This window comes from Palaemon carinicauda, chromosome 44, assembly GCF_036898095.1.
Source record: "Palaemon carinicauda isolate YSFRI2023 chromosome 44, ASM3689809v2, whole genome shotgun sequence".
NCBI classification, from domain to species: domain Eukaryota; kingdom Metazoa; phylum Arthropoda; class Malacostraca; order Decapoda; family Palaemonidae; genus Palaemon; species Palaemon carinicauda.
The window spans coordinates 12,837,703-12,861,321 of record NC_090768.1 but is presented as its reverse complement, the minus strand read 5'-3'; the positions used below and the strand labels follow the sequence as shown (position 1 = coordinate 12,861,321).

The 23,619-nt window shown below is 42.8% G+C and overlaps 2 protein-coding genes across 6 annotated transcripts in view; both read right to left on the bottom strand.

The window, feature by feature from the left end:
- The window catches only part of LOC137634164 (anoctamin-5-like), a 500,953-nt gene that overhangs the window by 98,528 nt on the left and 378,806 nt on the right, over positions 1-23,619 (bottom strand). The window lies entirely within an intron of this gene.
- LOC137634165 (anoctamin-5-like) overlaps positions 1-23,619 on the bottom strand; it is a 68,415-nt gene that overhangs the window by 18,181 nt on the left and 26,615 nt on the right. The window contains exon 3 of the mRNA XM_068366423.1: positions 5,027-5,059. Coding sequence (XP_068222524.1) covers positions 5,027-5,059 — 33 coding nt within the window. The remainder of the gene's footprint in view (positions 1-5,026; positions 5,060-23,619) is intronic.

Below are 23,619 nucleotides of genomic sequence, written 5' to 3'. Positions count from 1 at the left end.
ATTCACTGGGAGAGATAGGGAAATCTTCCTCTAATGGTTCCAATCCCGGGGTAATGCGTCCATGGCATGAGCCCGAGGGTCCAGGATTGGGGTCACATAACAAGGAAGTTTGTGATTGATCTGAGATGTGAGTAGATCTACCTGGATGCCTGGAACGAGCCTGAGTATCCACCGGAATGAAATTCTGACTCCAGGGGACTCGTCCTGGATAGTGGGCCCGTTCTCACATCCTGGCCTCCCGCTAGGTGAGGTGCTGACAGGAACCAGTTCTTTTCTGTTGCCCAGTCGAAGAAAGTGACCAGGATCTGATTCAGGTTGGGTGACTTGGATCCTCCCCTGTTTCCGTAGTGTACCTCGTCTGTGCTGTCTGACACTACTCTGATGTGGGTTGACCTCGGAGGAGTCTCTCTCTTCAGGGTCAAGAACACTGCCATGGCTTTGAGAACATTGATATGGGACTGTTTCATGGCTAGTGACCAAGAACCTGAAACATCTGATGTTCGGAGAAATCCCCCCATCCACTTAGAGACACGGCTGAATGGAATGTCACTTGTGGAGGTGGGAATTGTAGAGGAACCTCTTTGGAGAGGTTCTTCGGTTCGGACCATGGGCGTAGTCTCATTTTCCAGACAGAGGGGATCTTCGAGACCTTGTCTTCTTATAGGTACTGTAGCTCTCTTTCTCCAAAATCGATTGATGTCTTGAGTTTGGCTTTTATTAGGAGATCTGTTACTGAAGTGAATTGGAAAAGGCCGAGGATACTTTCTAGGCTCTTTGGACACCTGTTTGTGCCTGAGAAATTCTTGATCTTGGAACCTATTCCTCTTACTTTTGGAAGGGAGAGACAACGTGTGCTTCGAAAGGTCCCACTGAATGGCTAACCATTCTAAGTGGCCTGAACGGGGAGAGGACGAAACACGGACCAAAATAACGCTAACAATTGAAAAGTCACGAAAAACAAATAACTCGTAAGTTATCAACCAACCCGAGGGGGAGAGGTGAGGGAGGGAGAACCCGTTGAACGCACAAAACGGAAAACGGGAAATCCACTCAACCACCAGAGCAAAGAAAGAAAACGAGAGAAAGGGGTAACTCGTGACTGCGAACAGAAAACGGGGACCCCAATATCTCGCTCTCTTGGACACAAAAACAGGACTAAAAATCACACAACACTATTATAAACGTATAAAATAAAAATGTACATCCATATAACACTACGATCGAAGAATAGCATCTGCTAAAACTTAAAATAAATAGCACAGTCGCTAAATCGCTCTCTCGTTCGTAGGCTGGACTTACTAGCAAAAAGTACCATGAGCATAAATACACAAAAAAATAAAAATAAAAATAATAACGGTTCTAAAGGCATAAGGCCAGGGACTTAACCAAGAACCTAAGTGACACAGTACTAAACGGGCAGACAAAGATGAATTCCCAACAAGTGAACAAACAATGGCCGCCATGAAAAGCCAGACGGGAATAATAAAACAGACTATACTGGATATAAAACAAAAGCCCGGTACAATAAAATACTGTCAAAACAAACTATGGTACTTAACATTGGAATGTGTGAAGATGGAGCTTCGGACATGACAAAATAAATCCACGATAGATAAAAAAGACCGAGAGCACAACAAAACAATTCAACACTTTGTATTCCAAAAAGAAGGATGATGTTCAGATGGCGCTCGCGTCGTGGCGTGGGTGGTGCGGCGATGGGGGTGTGTCTAGGGCCGTTGTATCGGCCCATCCCTTTGACGAAGGAATTAACTAAATGGAAGACAACCTGTGAATGGTGGATTTCACGCGCCTTTGCTTTATACACGACACCCAAAAGGTGCTCGCGCGAGGGTTGTAACCTCAGCATTCCATGCTTTTATCTTTCTCTGGTATAATTGGAAGGTTTTATCAGAAAAGACATACAAGAAGGACTTTTCACCCGGCGCCACAGGTGTCTCCCCAGAAATAGATTTTTCCTTCGTCAAAATCCCTTTTATGTCCAACAGTAATTAACCTATTCAAGCTACATGACCTGGCCTGATACACGTCATAACATTATCATCATAAAACCTTGTGGCCATCTGTTTTACAACGTTTGCTTGTCTTTCAAACACTACCTCAGTGTGACAGTTATTTCTGTGCAATCCTCAACAACTAACCCTTCCCAATTTTCAGTTCAATAAAGTAGCGTACATTATTCTCTTCACAGCTTCTATTTATGTACTGTACAACAATTCACTCCGTAATTATACTTTCCACTTACACCTTTAGTAAACCCTGTCAACTTTTTAATTGCATCTAAAACTTTCATAATTTCTCATTTTATCTAATCATTTGATCATTCCTAATTACATCTAATCCCTTGATACAATGGGCACTATGGTCAAAACTCCAGCTATTGCCATTTTAAAGTGATGCATCTCACACTACATCCTCTTAATTACTTTTTTTTTCTTCTAGTCAGCAGTGTATAAAAACCTCTAATTCTGGTACTATACCGAAATCCTGAATTACCTTTCTCATTAATTGTCATCTTTTGAAACCTTACTTGAATGGAGATCAAACATTTTACATAATAAAATTAGGCTCATTGTCTGACTATTATTCTTACTCATTTCCATATAGTCTAACTTACAATTCTTTGAATAGGTTTGATCAAAATGAACTTATAAATACTTTCATTTCTATCCTATCAATTGGTTTGATCAAAATGAACTTATACTTTCATTTCTATCCTATCAATAATTTGAATATTAAAATAAATTCCTACTCCGGTAATAATCAAATGATCCAATTGCTAAACCACCAATATCAAAATTGCCTTTGTTTAATTCCTAATATTCATCCCAATTCCAGTTATTAAAGCTATGTACATTTCTGTCTTTGTATTTCCATTTTCAGATTTTTTCTCATTGACAGCTTCCACTTTATTTTTCTTTCTGGCCTTGATAGGATTAAACCAAATGTGATTTTTCTCTTCAAATAACTAACACTATTACTTCATCTTCCCTCTAACCTTGCTGTAAAGGGGCCATGCTCCCACATTCCTGTGTGCCGTATTTCATAAAATATCCATTCAGCTTCAGAAGAGATTCCTTCTCCTCTTAGGTCACTTCATAACATGTGAGACAACACCTCTCAAAATAACTGTAGCAAATCCATAGTCTTTCCATTGCAGTTCACCAGGCTTTGTTCTCTACCATAAAACTAAAACTTCAGATTTATTACCCTGCTTTTAATTTCCTTTGATTCATACCATCACCCATTCTTCAATATGTATGTGTTTAGGTCTTTCCATTAACATTAGGCAGATAATTAGACTGAATATAAAAAAATACAACTTCTTCACAATATGCATAACCGGATAAAAACAGTTTTTAATGTGTATTGTCTCAATTACTATCATACTTCTGTGTTAATTGCATTGCACTGTTTGATATCTGGTATTCCATCAGCAGTTTCTTAAAATACTTTTCTTTCACTCCCACGCATTGCTATCCATTCCAATTCAATGAAAAAACTATCAACAATGTTATCCTTTAACCTCACACAACAAGGCTCACTTCATTAGATACTAGCCTTTAGAAATGAAAAATTATTCATGTTACTGGTACTAATAAAATTGGTTCCTTAATTAATATAAAAAGATCATTCTTAAGTTATTTTTCATGATTTAGTAAATAACACCTAGGTGCTTATTTAAGTGATCACAGGTTATTAAAGTTACTTAGGAAGTGCAGTGTTAAATACATAATTAAGCTCATTAAAAAACAATTATCATAAAACCCATGCTTGACAAACTTGAATTGCTTTTAACAGTCATGGAAAAACAGCACTTTTTCAAGAATTTTATAAGTCTGCTTTAGCCATATATACATCAAGCTATAAACAACAAATAACCTAATTATTAGACAAAAATAATCTTGTTAATTTGAATTTAAGAAAAATTTCCAAATACTGAGGCTAGGGGACAGGCCATGAAGAGATTGGAAATTGAAAATGAAAAATTATTCAGTTATTACTTGAAAAATATAGGATTATAAAAATTGAAATGCAGTTCTGTACAGAAGTTCTTACATGGCAAAAAAATTAATAAGTAGCTATAAGGTGATTATGCAAATTTCAATAAAACCAAAGCTGTACAGTATTGGTATGCATCAGGGATAAAGGGATCTATTCAACTATTTTAAATTCTCAAATAACTGGCCTTACTTATCTAATACTGTAGGATTTGGAATTATCTTTCTAATATGACAAGACAAACTTGATATATAATGGGGACAAATGGATAAAAGAAGGAAAAGCTATAACCAATGAGAAAAATAAGGCTATTAAAGTGATACATTGTACTCTACAAAACAACAATTATTTGCTAAGGACTCTGTAAACTCTTCAACAAACTCTCAAATGACACCAAAGTATTCTTGACCATATTAAATTTCAAGATACAACAAAAAGTTTATAAATATAGACTTGCATTATTGAAAAAATACTGTGAAGTATATGCTACTCCTGTAAGTCTACAAAAATAAGGCCATTAAGCTTCTCTGGCTGGGTAAATAAGAATTAGGATACTGTATCTACTAAATATTGAAGACAAATTCCTTCATAATATAAGCAGCAAACAAATCAATACGGGTAACTATGTAAGGACTAATTAAAAAAAATCACAGAACTTAAACAATTACTGAAGCCAAGAAATTCTATTCCACAAAGATATGTATTTTCACTACACTTTGATTATGATATAATTGCCTAATTGATTAAAAAAGCTTAACAAATTTCAAGGCTACACAAATAATACAAACTAAAAGGAACTGGACTGTCAAATGTTGTTACTGTGTACATAAACATGAACCTGGCCAATCCTGCCTGAACCCTAAGAGTTACAAGGGTAATTAAACTGGTTAAAAACGAGCAACAGCAAGCATCAGACAAACGTTTAGAGACATTTTACAACATTTAAACGTATGACATCCAAATTCATACCATATAACCTATGGATCTGTTAGGCGGCGACACTTACCCATACTTCCCCTTCACGAATTACGATAAACCTCTGGTTCATGAAAGGAGGAGAAAAAGTGCAATATCTATTAGTGCTATAACCATGAAATTTACAGTGAAAAGGCTACTTAAGTAGCTCATACTTGCAATGTCCATTTGACACCTAAAAATAAATCATAATGGAAAATATAATCTACTATGTGAGCCAAATCACAATTTTATAAATAAAAGAAGGATACCATTTTATTTACAGTGAATAAATACAACACATGCTTGAACACATTAAATACTCAGTGATATAACAATCTAGGTTATTGTTAATAATCTTCTACACAAAGCATTTCACAGTCCCAACTATGTTCTCTTATACATAACTTACGATTAAACTGAAACCACTGCGATGAATATAGTATGCAAACCCAAGACCATTTCTTATTTACACTATAAAGTACTAGAATGTACAAATCTCACTGATAGAGTCAAATGCAATACCGGCATTTCTATAGAGAATAATGTATCTGTACATTACATGCAAGGTTGTCAGATTGAAAGATATGCAATTTCAAAAACTTAAAGAATAAAGCCATACCCCCAAAAGTACCCAGGAAAAAAGGGTGCATTCTACTTTCTAGCAACACAAAAGCCTAGCAAAGAGATTGCAACCATAGCTTTGAAGAATTCTTCAGGCCATTTGATGAAGTAACCCCTATCCATATCGAAATCTTATTTGATTATGTTAATAGAAATATTTCAATAATGTCATGAGAGTCCTCTAAGTCCAATCCTAACATGCTGGGGATGCCATTCCATAAGCTAGAACTGTATTTTAATAAAGTGAAAAAATTGAGTATATAAAGTACAAATTCAACTACCCATAGCATCCATACCATGCAATAAAAATTCAGTAGCATAAGCAAGGCACTGGTCAGCAATGACTACAGTACTTTCTTCTATTTAAGAAGAGAGCTCTGAAAATTATTCTAACCCCACTTGCTCTTCATTTCTCTGGCTGCCCCCTCTTAGAACCCGTTTAATTTATTTTTTCCAATAACCTTTTTTCCTTTTCTTTTCCTTCTTTTTTATGACTGAGCTTAGCTGCCTTGGCCTGCCTGTCCCACCTCCAACATGAAAAAATTATGAGAATGGAATATACTTTATTACTAAAATAATTGTCCTGAACCAAGAGAACTTAGGGAAGAAATTATAAATGTAAAGATTAATCAAAAATACCTTGCTATTTGTCATAATTTTTGCTTGGTTCTCACTTTAGAGGGTTAGACTGTTGAGCTCTCTCTACTGCCTTCCAGTCAGTAATACCTTCATTATTTGTAATATATATAGGTTCAAATGGGCAGCAGATAAGGCCAAAATTCAGATACAGGCAATTAAACTAAGCTAACCTAGGTTAGGTTATCCCTAAAATCATTCCCAAATAATTTCTATCCTAAGCAAACGTACAGTAAGTGGATACTGCCGCTAATGATAAAAAAATAAAAATTATATATCAAACCCTGAGAGGATATGATGAATCCATTCATGTAGCAATATAGAAAGTTTATCAAACCATCTAATGCATTTTTCAGTTCCTATCTAGTCCTTTCTTAGCAATGCCATATATGCAACATCAAAGGAAGTAGGTTGACACATTATGTCATTGTTCGCCATAAAAAAGTTTGCAAGCTGAGATCAGCAGAGGTTACAGTGTGTTTTAAAACAAAACACTTGTACAATATTGGAGAACTGACATGATAGGCTACTGGAATTCAAAACCAATTGTACAAAAATTTTGCAGTAGGGCACTATCACTAAGGCAAACAACAGGTAGCAATAAGTGTTTGTATGTGTGTGCATGTGTGTGTGTGTAAAGATACATACTGTAAAAATTTAATAATTTAATGTGGGTGTGCTCTTATGCAAGTAAACCCTCTGTCTATATTCTTAAGTACTCAGTATATCATTCGCATTACCTATGGGATCATCACTTAGCTAACTCAATTCAGGTGAGGGCGAGTACTGGCACATATGCCTAAGTGCATGGCTACAGAAAATTAAAAATGGCTTATAATATATTTATCATTAAACTTCCAATTGGCTGAGCAAACAATGTCTCTTATTGAATACTGTTCTGCACTACCTAATACTGAAAACTGCTAAACATGACAAAATGTTATTTTCATTAGTAAAATAAATTTTTGAATATACTTACCCGATGATCATATAGCTGTCAGCTCTGCTGCCCGACAGAAAAAACCTACGGGCGGAATACGCCAGCGATCGCTATACAGGTGGGGGTGTACATCAACATCGCCATCTGTCGAGTAGGTACTCAAGTACTCTATGTCAACACAGAACCAATTTTCTCCTCGGTCCACTGGGTCTCTATTGGGGAGGAAGGGTGGGTCCTTTAATTTATGATCATCGGGTAAGTATATTCAAAAATTTATTTTACTAATGAAAATAACATTTTTCAATATTAAACTTACCCGATGATCATATAGCTGATTCACACCCAGGGGGGTGGGTAGAGACCAGCATATATGTTAACCTTAAGAGCTAAGTATTCCGTATTTCATTTTAGCAGTTATTCAAAATAACAAACATAAAATTAATAAGTACCTGGTAAGGAAGTCGACTTGAACAATTACTCTGCCTTTTTTAAGTACGTCTTCCTTACTGAGCCTCGCGATCCTCACAGGATGCTGAGCGACTCCTAGGAGCTGAAGTATGAAGGGCTGCAACCCATACTAAAGGACCTCATCACAACCTCTAATCTAGGCGCTTCTCAAGAAAGAATTTGACCACCCGCCAAATCAACCAGGATGCGAAAGGCTTCTTAGCCTTCCGGACAACCCAAAAAACAACAATAAAAAGCATTTCAAGAGAAAGATTAAAAAAAGGTTATGGGATTATGGGAATGTAGTGGCTGAGCCCTCACCCACTACTGCACTCGCTGCTACGAATGGTCCCAGGGTGTAGCAGTTCTCGTAAAGAGACTGGACATCTTTAAGGTAAAATGATGCGAACACTGACTTGCTTCTCCAATAGGTTGCATCCATTACACTCTGCAGAGATCTGTTTTGTTTGAAGGCCACTGAAGTTGCGACAGCTCTAACTTCATGTGTCCTTACCTTCAGCAAAGCATGGTCCTCCTCATTCAGATGGGAATGAGCTTCTCGAATTAAAAGCCTGATATAATAAGAAACTGCATTCTTCGACATTGGTAAAGAAGGTTTCTTAATGGCACACCATAAAGCTTCTGATTGTCCACGTAATGGCTTAGTCCGTTTCAAATAGTACTTAAGAGCTCTTACTGGGCATAGTACTCTTTCTTGTTCATTTCCAACCAAACTAGCAAGGCTTGGAATTTCGAACGATTTGGGCCAAGGACGAGAAGGAAGTTCGTTTTTGGCTAAAAAACCAAGCTGTAAGGAACATGTAGCCGTTTCAGATGTAAATCCAATGTTCCTGCTGAAGGCGTGTATCTCACTGACTCTTTTAGCTGTTGCTAAGCAGACGAGGAAAAGAGTTTTCAAAGTGAGATCTTTAAAAGAGGCTGATTGAAGTGGCTCGAACCTTGCTGACATAAGGAATCTTAGTACCACGTCTAAGTTCCAACCTGGTGTGGCCAACCGACGCTCCTTCGTGGTCTCAAAAGACTTAAGGAGGTCCTGTAGATCTTTGTTGTTAGACAGATCTAAGCCTCTGTGACGGAAGACTGCTGCCAACATGCTTCTGTAACCCTTGATCGTGGGGGCTGAAAGGGATCTTTCCTTCCTTAGGTATAACAGGAAGTCAGCTATCTGAGTTACAGAGGTATTGGTTGAGGATACTGATTTGGACTTGCACCAACTTCGGAAGACTTCCCACTTCGACTGGTAGACTTTGAGAGTGGATGTCCTCCTAGCTCTAGCAATCGCTCTGGCTGCCTCCTTCGAAAAGCCTCTAGCTCTCGAGAGTCTTTCGATAGTCTGAAGGCAGTCAGACGAAGAGCGTGGAGGCTTGGATGTACCTTCTTTACATGCGGCTGACGCAGAAGGTCCACTCTTAGGGGAAGTGTTCTGGGAACGTCTACTAGCCATTGCAGTACCTCGGTGAACCATTCTCTCGCGGGCCAGAGGGGAGCAACCAACGTCAACCGTGTCCCTTCGTGAGAGGCGAACTTCTGCAGTACTCTGTTGACAATCTTGAACGGGGGGAACGCATAAAGGTCTAGACGGGACCAATCCAGAAGAAAGGCATCTATGTGAACTGCTGCTGGGTCCGGAATCGGTGAACAATAATTTGGGAGCCTCTTGGTCATCGAGGTTGCGAACAGATCTATGGTGGGTTGGCCCCACAATGCCCATAGTTTGTTGCATACATTCTTGTGAAGGGTCCACTCTGTTGGGATGATTTGACCCTTCCGGCTGAGGCGGTCTGCCATGACATTCATGTCGCCTTGAATGAACCTCGTTACAAGGGATATGTTTCGATCTCTTGACCAGGTGAGGAGGTCCCTTGCGATCTCGTACAACTTCATCGAATGAGTCCCTCCTTGCTTGGAGATGTACGCCAGTGCTGTGGTGTTGTCGGAGTTCACCTCCACCACCTTGCCTAGAAGGAGGGACTTGAAGCTTCTCAAGGCCAGATGAACTGCCAGTAGCTCCTTGCAGTTGATGTGTAACTCGCTTTGAACCGCATTCCACGTGCCCGAGCAATCCCGACCGTCCAACGTCGCACCCCAGCCCGTGTCCGATGCGTCCGAGAAGAGAAGGTGGTCGGGGGTCTGAACAGCCAGTGGCAGACCCTCCCTGAGGAGAATGTTGTTCTTCCACCAAGTCAGTGATGACTTCATCTTCTCGGAAATAGGAACTGAGACCGCTTCTAGCGTCTTGTCCTTTCTCCAGTGAGCAGCTAAGTGAAACTGAAGGGGGCGAAGGTGGAGTCTCCCTAACGCGATGAACTGGTCCAGTGATGAAAGTGTCCCTATCAGACTCATCCACTGTCTGACCGAACACCGGTCCTTCTTCAGCATGGACTGGATGCATTCTTGGGCTTGACTGATTCTGGGGGCCGACGGAAAAGCCTGAAAAGCTTGACTCTGAATCTCCATTCCTAGGTAAACTATAGTTTGGGATGGGACGAGTTGGGACTTTTCTATATTGACCAGGAGACCCAATTCCTTGGTCAGATCTAGAGTCCACTGTAGATTCTCCAGACAGCGACGACTTGACGCAGCTCTTAAAAGCCAGTCGTCCAAATAGAGGGAGGCTCTGATGTTTGCTAAATGCAGGAATTTGGCAATATTCCTCATCAGTTTGGTAAAAACTAGAGGTGCCGTGCTTAGGCCAAAGCACAGGGCTTGGAACTGGTATACGACCTTCCCGAAAACGAACCTTAGAAAAGGTTGGGAATCTGGGTGGATGGGGACGTGAAAGTACGCGTCCTTTAGGTCTAACGAGACCATCCAGTCTTCCTTCCTGACCGATGCTAGAACCGACTTTGTCGTCTCCATGGTGAACGTCTGCTTTGTGACAAAGACATTCAGAGAACTGACGTCTAGCACCGGTCTCCACCCTCCTGTCTTCTTCGGCACTAAGAAGAGGCGGTTGTAGAAGCCAGGGGATTGATGGTCCCGGACTATGACTACCGCTCCCTTTTGTAGTAAGAGAGACACCTCTTGCTGTAAAGCTAGCCTCTTTTCCTCCTCTCTGTACCTGGGAGAGAGGTTGATGGGAGTCGTTGCTAGAGGGGGCTTGCGCAAGAATGGAATCTTGTACCCCTCCCTGAGTAACTTCACAGACTGTGCGTCTGCGCCCCTGTTCTCCCAGGCCTGCCAGTAGTTCTTGAGCCTGGCTCCCACTGCTGTCTGAAGAAGGTGGCAGTCAGACTCTGCCTCTAGAGGACTTGGAACCCTTCTTCTTACTCCCACGTTGACTTCCGGCACGAGCACCTCCTCTGCTGGAGGCTCTGCCACGAAAGGGCGGAATGAACCTTGACGCTGGTGTGTCCATCCTAGGTCTAGGTACGGAGGGCAAAGGGGTGACTTTGCGTGCAGATGACGCCACCAGGTCATGGGTGTCTTTCTGGATCAAGGAGGCAGCAATCTCCTTGATCAATTCTTCAGGGAAGAGACACTTCGAGAGTGGGGCAAACATCAGCTCCGACTTTTGACATGGGGTGACTCCAGCTGACAAGAAGGAGCAAAGGTGATCTCGCTTCTTGAGTACCCCAGACACGAAAGAAGCCGCAAGCTCACTAGACCCATCCCTAATGGCTTTGTCCATGCAGGACATGATGAGCATGGAAGTCTCCTTATCAGAAGGGGAGGTCTTCCTGCTCAAAGCTCCCAAACACCAGTCCAGGAAGTTAAAGACCTCGAAAGCGCGGAAAACTCCCTTCATAAGATGGTCCATGTCCGAAGGGGTCCAGCAAATCTTGGAGCGTCTCATAGCCAGCCTGCGGGGAGAGTCTACCAGACTTGAGAAGTCGCCCTGGGCAGGGGCAGGAACTCCCAAGCCGAGAACTTCTCCCGTGGCATACCAGACGCTAGATCTGGAAGCAAGCTTGACCGGGGGAAACATGAAGGATGTCTTTCCCAATTGCTTCTTGGACTGCAACCACTCCCCCAGTACCCTTAAGGCTCTCTTGGACGAGCGAGCGAGTACGAGCTTCGTAAAGGCAGGAGCTGCTGACTGCATGCCTAAAGCGAACTCAGAGGGAGGTGAGCGTGGTGCTGCAGACACAAACTGGTCTGGATATAAATCCTTAAAGAGCGCAAGCACTTTCCTAAAGTCTAAGGAGGGAGGCGTGGTCTTGGGTTCTTCGATGTCGGAGTGTTGGTCGTCAAGATGTGCAGCTTCGTCATCATCAGAGATACCATCGTCTGAATGTTGGGGAGGAAGAGGCAACGGAGTGGGCTGGACAGCTGAGTCCGGCAGCACGGGTGCATGCGTGGCTGCACTGGACCCAACATCATGCCACTGTTGGTCAGTCTGAGAACTGGCAACAACCAAAGCTGAGTGGGTGCGCAAAGAGTCTACACCCGACTGTGGAAGGATAGCGGAGACCACCGTGGGTTGCGGAGGCTGACGCACCGCGTCAAAACACGGCAGCCTAACTCCACCCTCCTGTTGTTGTGGTAGCTCACGCACGGCAACGGAGTGCTCCGTGCGTCTGTGGGAGTCAGCATGCGTCTGGCAGGGTCGACTGCGCATGGGTGGAGGAGCTCTCACAGCCGGAGTGTGGGAGCAGGCAGCCTCAGCGTCTGCTGGGCGCACAACCGTGGCAGGTTGTAGGTTAACGGGTGCAGCGTCAACCTTCTCCGCAGCCGGAGTGTGGGAGCAGGCAGCCTCAGCGTGAGCTGGGCGCACAACCGTGGCAGGTTGTAGGCTAACGGGAGCAGTGTCAACCTTCTCCGCATGAAACTCCTGCATAACCGCAGCTAACTGAGTCTGCATAGACTGCAGTAAAGACCACTTAGGGTCTACAAAAGCGGCAACAGACGGAGCTACTGTCCGTTGAGACTGAGGGTCTAAAACAGCGGGTGCGGCAACAGACGGAGTTACTGCCTGTTGCGGTACCACTTTGCCTCTCTTGGGAGGTGTGCAGTCGTCGGAGGACTGCAGCGAGTCCGAACTGACCCAGTGGCTACACCTGGGCCGTTGGACTAGCTCGGAAGGGACCTTACGCTTAAGAGGCCGTGAGACCTTGGTCCATCGTTTCTGTCTAGAAACCTCTTCCGCAGACGAGGACAAAATGGGCTCACTCGTCTTCTTGTGGGTGGGACGATCTCGGTAAGATACGTCCGAAACCACGGAGGGTACGTCTGTACGCTGATTAAAGCCTGTCGAACCATTTGGTCGTACGACATTGCTTCTCCCCTGGGCTTGGGAGCTTGCAAGAGGTTCCGGACTGGGAGGACGACAGGCACGAACAGACGCACCCTCATGCGTAACACTGACACTTTTCACTGCACTGACACTCACTTCACTTCCCACTGCACTTTTACCTTTCAACTCTCTGACATCAGCCATGAGTTGATTGCGGTCATTAGCCAATGACTCGACTCTCACCTAGAGCCTGAATGGCACGCATCATATCCGCCATTGAAGGTTGAAGAGAGCTAGCAGGGGGGTCGGGTGCAACCACTACAGGGGAAGGAATAGGTTGAGGGGCATGGGGAGAGGAAAAATCAATAGAGCGAGACGAACTCCTCCTGAGCCTATCCTTCTCTAGCCTACGTGCATATTTCAGGAATTCTTGAAACCCGAATTCCGAAAGCCCAGCGCATTCCTCACATCGATCTTCCAATTGACAGGCTTTACCCCTACAATTGGAACAAACGGTGTGCGGATCGATAGAGGCCTTCGGAAGACGCCTTGAACAGTCCCTAGCGCTACATTTCCTGTACTTGGGGACTTGAGAAGGGTCAGACATCTTGAATTAGTCAAAGGGGGGAATTCAAAATCTATCCAAGTCGTCAACAAATAATCCAAATCCAAAAAAGAAGAATGCAAGGAAGTATTGAAGATAACTTCTGCACAGCGATAGCTAATAACTAGAGATGAATACTTCACCAAATAACGTGAAATTCAATCCAGAAAACAAGAGCGTATTCAGTAGGTCTTGCCGGTGGCACGACAGAGAGAAAATTGGTTCTGTGTTGACATAGAGTACTTGAGTACCTACTCGACAGATGGCGCTGTTGATGTACACCCCCACCTGTATAGCGATCGCTGGCGTATTCCGCCCGTAGGTTTTTTCTGTCGGGCAGCAGAGCTGACAGCTATATGATCATCGGGTAAGTTTAATATTGAAAATTAGGATACAATTTGTATTTTTCCTAGCCATACAGTACACACCTGAAGCTCTTTACTATAGAGATATATTTCGGCGACAGCTGAAACTAGCCAAAAGATTTTTTGAAACGTGTAACTACCCACCGCTATTTAGCGGTTAGTGGGGGGATAGCAGGGGGTAGGACTGACCACCTCACTCACACATAAAGTAACCAAAACAAGCCACTTTGCAATTGCAGGCAGGATTTTTAGGGGTAGGTGATGGCAGGCCAGTATGTGTAAAGAGCATCAGGTTTATATGGTTAGGAAAAATGCAAATTATTTCCAAATTTGTCATTTGTTCCAGCACCAAATACACACCTTTCAGATGGAGACTCATGTTTAGGTGGGTGGAAGTCCAATAACAACTGGCTGGTAACTGACCCAAGGTATGTATCTGCTTCACACAAGCTGTGGAGAGCGTACCGTCACGTCGCTAGCTTTCAAAATCGTGAGAGCTAACGGCTGGTGCAATTGTGCAAAGGTGTGATGACTAAACTCTCGTGACTCGACCAAGGAAGTACTATCTTGGAGCTAAACTCCACACTTGCACCAAGCATTGCCAGACTCCTTCCTCGCCAGGAAGTCGGGGACATGATGAATACATATTACATGTATCAGGATACAGAAGGGATAATGGTACCCACCTGCAGTCAGAGGTGGTCAGCTTGCAGAGTTCTTCCAATTCTAAAACTCCCAGAGAGGGTAGAATGAAAGATGAAGAGACCACTCACTCTTATTCATTATAGCCTTATAACCAGGTAACATCTGCCCTCGACTGACTGCTACTTGTTCTACAAGGAAGCCGAGGTGTTCATGACCATATTTTGTGCAGCCACCACAGGACCTGTCAAGAAGGTATCCACGTTCCTGTGGGTTATGTCTTGTAGGTAGTGGGCTGTGAACATTGTTTGACAGTTCCACATCCCCGCTTGTAAAACCAGTGCCACAGAGTTCTCTATAATGACAGCACACCCCTGATGTCATGAGCTCTAGGTCTACGGTCGAGAGGAGTCGAGTCCATATTACCTGCCTGGATCAGGAAGAGATCAAGTCCATATTACCTGCCTGGATCAGGAAGAGATCAAGTCCATATTACCTGCCTGGATCAGGAAGAGATCGAGTTTATTCTCCTCTTAACTCTCCTTATGTTGAAGAAGACTCAACTGAATTGACCTGAGGGGAAACTTAATGGTCCATTTTAGAAAATTTTTCTGTACCCTTACAGGGCAAAGTAACAATTTATCTGGGTCATCAGTTACAGGACTGAGACACACTATATGGAAGAGGCCCGATTCTAGGATCCACTACAACCTTAGTCCAAATGTTGACAACAGATTCAGGGAAAAGATCGAGTGTTACTAGACCTAACCCCATGGCTTGGGTATGTTTAGAAGAGACCATGTCCTTTGCTATCACTGATTGTGGAGGTCAAGGTGAGAAGGAAAAACCTAGCAAAGAGTCGGGTCTCGATTTGTGGGCTGACTAGTGGTATGAAGCACTCCTTTACTCATGTGTTCCAAGTACTATGCACCAAGCAGACAATCTAATTTCTGATTGGGGACCAGTAAGTTTGGCACTGAAAGACAGGAGAGACACTGTTGCTGCACAGTTGACGTTCAAAACGGTAACCAAGACTCAAAGTTCAACGGTATTCCATTGTGGTTGAGACCACACTGGGTCTTTCCTCCCCGAGGTAGCAAGCTTTTCTGTCCTCGGGAGAGATATCGAAGTGAGAATCCTCTGCAGCAACCTCAATTTTAGCAGAATGCGATGGAATGTGGTAAACGACCTACATGGGTATCCAGCCATCCTTTTCATAATTACTTGCGAAAACTCCTCCCTGTGAGGGAAGATGTTGCATACCCTCTGAGAGAGAAGTCTTAGGGGCACGAGTGATCATGGTGAATCCCTGACCAAGGTTGTATGGGCCTCTCAGGAAGGAAGAGAACCATTCTCTTGATATCTCTGCAAGCAGGAATAAAGGATCTAGGTGCTATTGCTTGCTATCACCGCGGAGCTATGAGGATCCTCGACCAATCTATCGACGCCCTTCTATAACGGGTCTTCCTCTTAAAAGGGTTCCTGGTTACCCTGAAAAGGGTTCCTGGTTACCCTGTACAGTACTCGTTAACAGTACTTTAGCACTTCTAGATGTGAGATGTCCTGGAATGACATCCCATCCATGACTTTTGCCAGGGTCATGACTTAGATGGCTAGCTGAGGGAGAGAAAGGTCCTTCGAAGCCAAGCATCCGAGTCCGCCTGGTCGGGGGATGACTGCTAGGAAAGTTACTTGCCTATACTGATCTGGGTTATAAGGGCCAAATAAGTTGTCTCGGGCCCAACTCCATCTTCTAATGGCTAGACGAACAGGAATCATTGTCACCCACCACTGGTGTTTCCAGGTGGTAACCCTTCCAAGTACTGACAAGAACCAATATTGTTCAACTTCGTTGATCGGACGAGATGTGGTGTTTTTAACGCGGTATGGTCATTGACTGAAAGGAATGTCTATGTGTTCTATGCTGTGTCAAGAATATCTTTGTCTGGCTATTCTACCATCATTATGCTTCCATGATACAACAGTATGACAAAAGCGAGTTATTGGAAGACATTAAGGGCCAGCAACAATGTACTCCAACCCAAGGAAGCTCGTGTGACTCTGCCGATAGATGTCGCGACCGGTGAACCCCCTTTCTTTTGATGTATCCCCCAAACATCGAACATGGAGAAGGAGAGGGGAGGATTATTCCTCTGAGGTGGATGGTGATCTGTACATTCCGACTCAGGCCTCTCTTTCACTCTGATCTTATCGGACTCTTAATTTTGTAGAATCCATGCTAACAACAAAAGGATCAGCTGCCACTAGAGAAGACTAAAGCTATGACTTTTGCTGGGGCCAAAGAACTCAGAAATTCAGGGGCTCAGCAGGTGCAGCCACTGGTGCACCCATAAGTCGTCTCACTTGAAGAAGGGATATTACACTTCCCAAAGTCTATTACCCTGATTGGGGATCACCACTATGGCGACACACCCCAGCTACCTGTCCCTACTGTCTCGTCACCTGCATGTAGCGTGCTAGAGAGTGGGCTAGTAAGGTAGTGCTCATCTATGGCGCACACTAAATCCAGACTTGGCATGCAGGTGAGCCTGCCACCTGCAAGATAGTGCTCACTCGAGGTGTGGGTGAAGTCTACATTTGGCGTGCAGGCGAGTTCACCACCTGCACATAGCAAGTGGAGTATGAAAACTTCATTTGAAACTTGTATCTTGGTTACTTAAATACTTTTGGTTAAGATTTAATTTCTATATGACTTCCTACCTCTTATGCCACAGAGGTAGTGTGCAACTGTGACAGCAAGTATAGGTAAGGTAGGTTCTACCTGTTCCTGTTTTTTTACCTCCAGCGCATAGCATGCCGGTGAGCATGACCTGTGAAGTACACGAGGTGTACCCCTAGGCGCAGGTAGTCTAGTTGCCAGCATGCATCGTGCTCGGGAGCAGGCTCACTTGTGGAATGCGCAAAGGTCAAGTTTGGTGCGTAAGGTATAGCAAACTTGCTAAAGTGAGCATGGCGCATTGTTGAAAGACCGTGCAGGGCCCCGTCATGCAGAAGAGCTCGCCCGCCCACCTCGCTAGGTATTTGGGTGGGTAACAGTGAGCAAGACTCATCCGCAAGACCAGGATCTCCGTCTCATCGAACTAGCACGACAAGGAGAAAACAATCCTATTTGTCTTTCCTCCTGTAGGAGATCGGAGAGTAGCTTTCATCTCTCCTACTCGCATAGACTGTTCACATACAAGGATGCCAAGAAGGTTGCGTTGTTGCTGCACACTGGCACAATGGCATAACAGCAGGTTCTCCCTTGTGACAAAGCATTACAGCCAAAGCACTCCTGATCAACAAGCACCCCACGGAAGGTTGGTGAGAAGTCTTTGCGCCCCCAGAGAAGAAGGCCTTCGCTCATAAAGAGGGAAAGGCTGCGGAAGACCAGTCTTCCTTCCAAGTCATTGACAACTGGGACGGCCTCTGGGATACCTGGTCAGCCAGCTACCCAGTAGGGCAGCCAGCACTGCCCAGATACTGTGTCTGTTGACAAACCCTAAGGGTTGGATGATTCAATAGAGAAGAAGGAACATTTAACTCTCAAGAGAAAGGTTACTTATCATGGAGTGCCTGATAATTCCAAGTTGATTTCTGTCGAGTAAGCAATCGGGTAACTGTCTCTATACCTGAGTGAACACACTCCTGCTATTGTGTTCATTGCTATGGGAGTTGGTCGTGTATATCTACATACAAACGGTAAACTCCAGAGAAGTCCATACTCTCTGGTGAAAAAAAGGCATTACAGCAAATCACGTACTTGACACTGTCAAGCAAACTATCTGTTGCTCATGACCGACTGCATGCAACTAATTCCGCAAGAAAAGACAAACTTATCTCCAATCTTTGTCTCACAGGTGTTGCACTGTAAGTACAATACCACCTACGGACCAGTCACAGAGACAGAGAAATCCTCTCTAGATGGCAATTTCTTCTCGTTCTTATACCTGAAACACTGAGGAAGAATGAAGATTCAGAAGTGATCCGAACGATTCATTGTGTCCGACACTATCAAAGAACATCGCTTATGTTTGGCAATCAAGACCTCCTTCCCAACATAGAAAAACCCTTAAAAATGGCGAATAAATTTCATATTTCTCCGGTACCGAGAAGAATTTAATTATGCTAAGTTTCGGAGTCTAAGTGATTTCAATACTTGGACAAATGGTACGAAAGAAGTTAGGGAGGATCTAACTGGAATGGAGGAGGTTCTTAGAGAGCAGTCTACAGCACCTCTGATTAATTACGGGAGAGTAGGATGGATATGAATAAAAAGACTCCTGCCGGAATACAACCATTGAATAAAGAAGAGATCTAAGGATTTATTTTAACAAAGTTCTAATTGAATGATGGTACGTAGTCCTTGTAACTTCTCACGGATATGCATCAGACTGTGAGAGTAATGCGTGCAACTGGCAAATCGATTATAGAACTGCATTTGTCGGCAGCAATAGTTAGCTTGTCCGCATGCAGCTGTTTACAATTATCACTTCTTTGCTTCCGGGTAATTGTTCTAAAACGAGCCCGAGTATTGTGAACACTTCATGTCAGGCGAGATGGGTGAATTTCCATGTTGGAGAATTACCGATTGATTCCTCCAGTAAGATAATTAATTCAAATATTGCGCTGCCCAGCACAACAGCAGAGCAGCCATCCACATCAAGCCTAACTCAATCAACAAGTTCCAGCGATCACAACAAAATTGTTTACCAAGTAAAAAAAAATTTTTTTCTGTAGTCTGATGTTATTTTCCACCAAATTTTATACAGTGTCTCATGTCGGTAAATATGGCGTGATTGTTTTGAGTTAAGGTTCATTACATTATTTAGCCATATTGACATGTTATCCAGTAAAATGAAATGTGTACTTTTGAAATGGGTGCCATGGAGGCATTTTAAAAAAAAAGAACATGTGGTACGGGTAAACGACGACTGCTACCAGAGGGAAATATTGATGCGTGAAATTTTAAAAGCTTGCAAAATCTCGAAATACTTGGAAAAATATTACAAAAAGTGACTGATTATGTACATTAAAATATAAATAAATGGTGGCTGTGCACTAGTGATTATAAATGAAGTAGAACAGTGTTGTTTCTGTTGTAAAGTAACAGGTGATTTTTAGTGAATTGTGATGTGATTGATATCAGTGTTATTATACTATAAGCACATTAAATAACTATTATATTAGTGATTTAGGTTATTAAAAAGACTCTAGGGTTAATATTTGATTGTTGAAAAATATTTTGTTTTTTTATCACATGGCTGCCGCTGATGAATTTGGGGTAAAAAAGAAGGAAAAAAAAAAAACCTCTTGGTAAGTTTAACCATTCATTCACCCCACTTAGGGTAGCCTAGGTTAGGTTAGGGTAAATGCATTTCTCCTGAGTCTGTTTCCAGACTCATCTAGGCTATTTCCTACCTTTTTTGTTACAGGATCCCTTCAGTTGCTCTAAGAAGTTATCTGATAGGGCTACTTATGTGCCTGGGAAGCCACATAGTGGTAGGGTTTTCACCCCACAACAGGAGCTTCTAATAGTTGAATATATCATCCTGATTGGTAACTCTCTACCTGGTGTTTGCCAGACGGGGGTTCGAGTCCTGCTCAGACTCGTTATTTACTTTAGTGTCTGCAACCTTACCATCCTTGTGACTAAGGTTGGGGGGTTTGGAGGAGCCTATAGGTCTATCTGCTGAATCATCAGTGGCCATTGCCTGGCCCTCCCTGGTCCTGGCTTGGGTGGAGAGGGGGCTTGGGCGCTGATCATATGTATATATGGTCAGTCTCTTGGGCATTGTCCTGCTTGCCAGTGCAATGTCACTGTCCCTTGGAACTGCCATTCATAAGCCACCTTTAAACCTTTAAACTGCCGATATGAATTATGGCCTACCAATGGAAGGTATGCAAAGAATGCTATGCCAGTATGCCAAAGCTTGCGGGAGCAAGGCCATCCCTGATGCCTAGGAGAAGGAACAAATAGTAACTATAGACTGGTACTATGCATTCATGGACTGTCATCCAAACATTGTGTTGAAGGCTCCGGATAGCATGTCAATTGTCAGTGTTGTAGGCTTCAGCAAAGTTAATGTGGAAGCCTTCTTTAAGGCTTATTTTTCTTCATAGCCTTCAGGTATAGAAGCTAATATTTGCTATAACATTTATATAATATATATATATATATATATATATATATATATATATATATATATATATATATATATAAAATAATATATATAAAGATATATATATTTATATTCATATATATTTATTTATGTCAATATTCTTTTTATCTTTATAACCTTCAATAATAGAAGTTTATATTTGTTTTAATAAATTTATTTACAGACTTTTCTATAGATATATATTTTCTTATGTCAATATTTGTTTGAATTCATAACTTTCAAAAATAGAATTTATTTTCTTTAATATGTTTATTTTCATACTATTTTCTGCAAATATATATTTTCTATCAATGTTTTTTTTGTTTTTAAGACCTTCAAAAAAAAGTTTGGTGTTCCCCCCCTCCCCAGTTGATGTTCCCCTATGTATGGTAAATGCCCATCGAGGTCACGAAAATTTTCAAAGTGCAAAATATGACTTGGTTTCTGACTTTAGGATTGTTGAGTACAGTATACCATAGGTGGGCCATGTTGTGTTGTTTGTTTTGGGCATATTGTGCCCTCTCTGGTAGAAAATGGAAATTTTACCAGGCGTTTCTACTAATAGGTTAGTGTTCCCCCATATCACCCTATAAGCACCCTCACAGAGCTTGTTGAGCCGCTTACGGGAATAACGTGTGTGTGATCAAGCGCACTATTATTCCACAAAGGAATTGATCGTCAATTAACTGTAGCACCGTTTACATGGTTGTTCGTCCACAAAAAGTACAGCCAGTTAGCAAGGCTATCAGACCTTGTTGGTAATAGGCATTTGCCTGCCTGCCTTGAGGGTGGGACAAACCTTTTTATAAGGGAATAAAGAAGAGTTATGTCTCACAAGACCATTGTGTCTTGAGGGTATGACAGGGTGAGGGGGAGATTGCATACCAATGAGCTCTATAACTTATAGGGAGAGAGACTTTAGAGATAAAACCCCGAAGGATTATGCTTCCCGAAATTCGTTGTCTTCGGAACAACGATAGGATGTGGGAGCCGAAAGCAGTCGGAAATCATTCCCGTCAGTAGTAAAACCCCGGCAGGACTGTATCTAACAAGACTCATTGTGCCCTAGGTTGCTTGCAGACCTTCGTCAGGCGGAAGAGCTCGCTCACCCACCTCGCTAGCGCTCACTGGATGAGTGCCCAACATTGCGCATGACATCTCTGCAAGACTACGGTCTTGCTAAGCACTCATATTCGTCCTGGGGGTTGGCAAGTAGCCTTATGTCCTCCTCTCACAAGGAGACGAAAAAGGCCGTAACAAACTTGCAGGACAGCTGGTTTTTCCTTGAGGGGTGTCAAAACAGTGAAGCGTAGGTCCCTATGGGCTTGGCTTCACAAAACTCCATGTGCTTTGTTGTGCACAATGGGCAAGATGTAAACAATAATCCCAAAGAGTTATAGCCTACAAAACTCTTCGATGAGAGGCGGTGACCGCAAGCAGTCAGCAGGCACCACCATTTGCAGCAATGACCCCGAATGGAAATAACTCACTAGAGACTCTCTTGTACCCTGAGGGTTCGATGGCGTGTGGCGGGAATTGCAAGCAGCTGCCCAACTCCGTCATCATCAAGCTCTGAGAAGTTTTGCTCCGAAGAGCTAAGGCAAGGAATGAAATAATCCAATACACGTCGATGGAAACCCCAGAGGGGAGACCACTCAGGTGAAGGGAGTCCCTCCTGTAGGCGAAAAGAACGTCTCAACACCTGTGAGCACTGCAGGGAGCACTTCCCACAAGCAGGATTGCTCCTGAACAGTGTCCGGAAATACTGCAGGGAGCTCCTACTGCAAGCGGAAAGGCTGCTGGAAAGCATCTGCCGAAAGGTAATTTTCCCGCGGACGGATGAGTTGCCCAATATGTAGAAGTGGACCACCAGCAACGCACTCTGCTTCCTGTCTACGAGCTAAGTAAGCTCAATTTGAATATTAGCATTGAGTGCTGTTTATGAAACTCAGCCAAAGCTAGTTTATGGCTTCACCCCGCAAGAGGTCACTGACTGGAAAAACCCCAAGGGAAACCAGCCTGCAACTGTTCTCAATCCTATGCTGGAGATGCAAGATCGAAAATGAGCAGTAACAGACAGAAATGCAGTTAAAGGCATAAGAACTATCTGTGAATTACCTACAGAGTCTCGGAGGGGGAGACCGGGGTCAACTCCTGTGGAGGGAACAAGCGCTCCTGCCATGCCTCTAACTGTAGTACTCTCAAAAACCATTCCTTAAATGTGGGGAATCCAAGGAAGGTAGCAGCAACAAGAGAAACTCCTCAGGTGGAGAGCACCACTGCTTCACTTGAAGCGATGGTGTCCGCACCTAAGGGAAGTCCCGTTAATGATAATCGTCCTACTCATTCGTCCTCTAATAGAGGCCGAATGAACAGAAACAATGTAAGTCAAAGGCCGGTTTATTAAGGATAACAGCAGAAAGAGACAACGTCTGCTTTCTAACTAGCCAAAATAAAAAGTGGGTGTTTCGACTACTGCATGTGTAAGCAGTGTGGTTGTTCATATGCCAAGCTAATAACCCCTGCTAACTAGCGGTGGGAAACCTGTGGCTAGTTTCAGCTCTCTCCAAAATATATCTCTTTAGTAGAGCTAAAAGGTTTGCATTTGGTGCTGGAACCAATCAGTTATAAAAGGTACACTTGCTTGATAATGTGTCCAAAAGCCAAGCTGTTCTTAATAATTCAAACAATATAAAATCTGTCTTATCAAATACAAATATATATATTGTACAGTATTAACCTTAAACCAATTACACTGCACACCACTGATGCCCTATACTCTTTGCAAAGCCCTTTTGGCCATCAGTTGCAATACTTTGAGTTTGACTATCAGTTCATTTTCTCTACCTTGCAACCATTGGAATATTTTAAACTTTCAAAATTATTCTCTTGAATTTGAAAAAATATTACTGGTAAACTCTCTGTACTTGCAAATATAATTGAATGACCCTATCAAATTACCCAAAGGTAATTAAAATCAAACACATTACATAATAAAACTGTAGTGTATGTGGAAGAATTGATAGGAG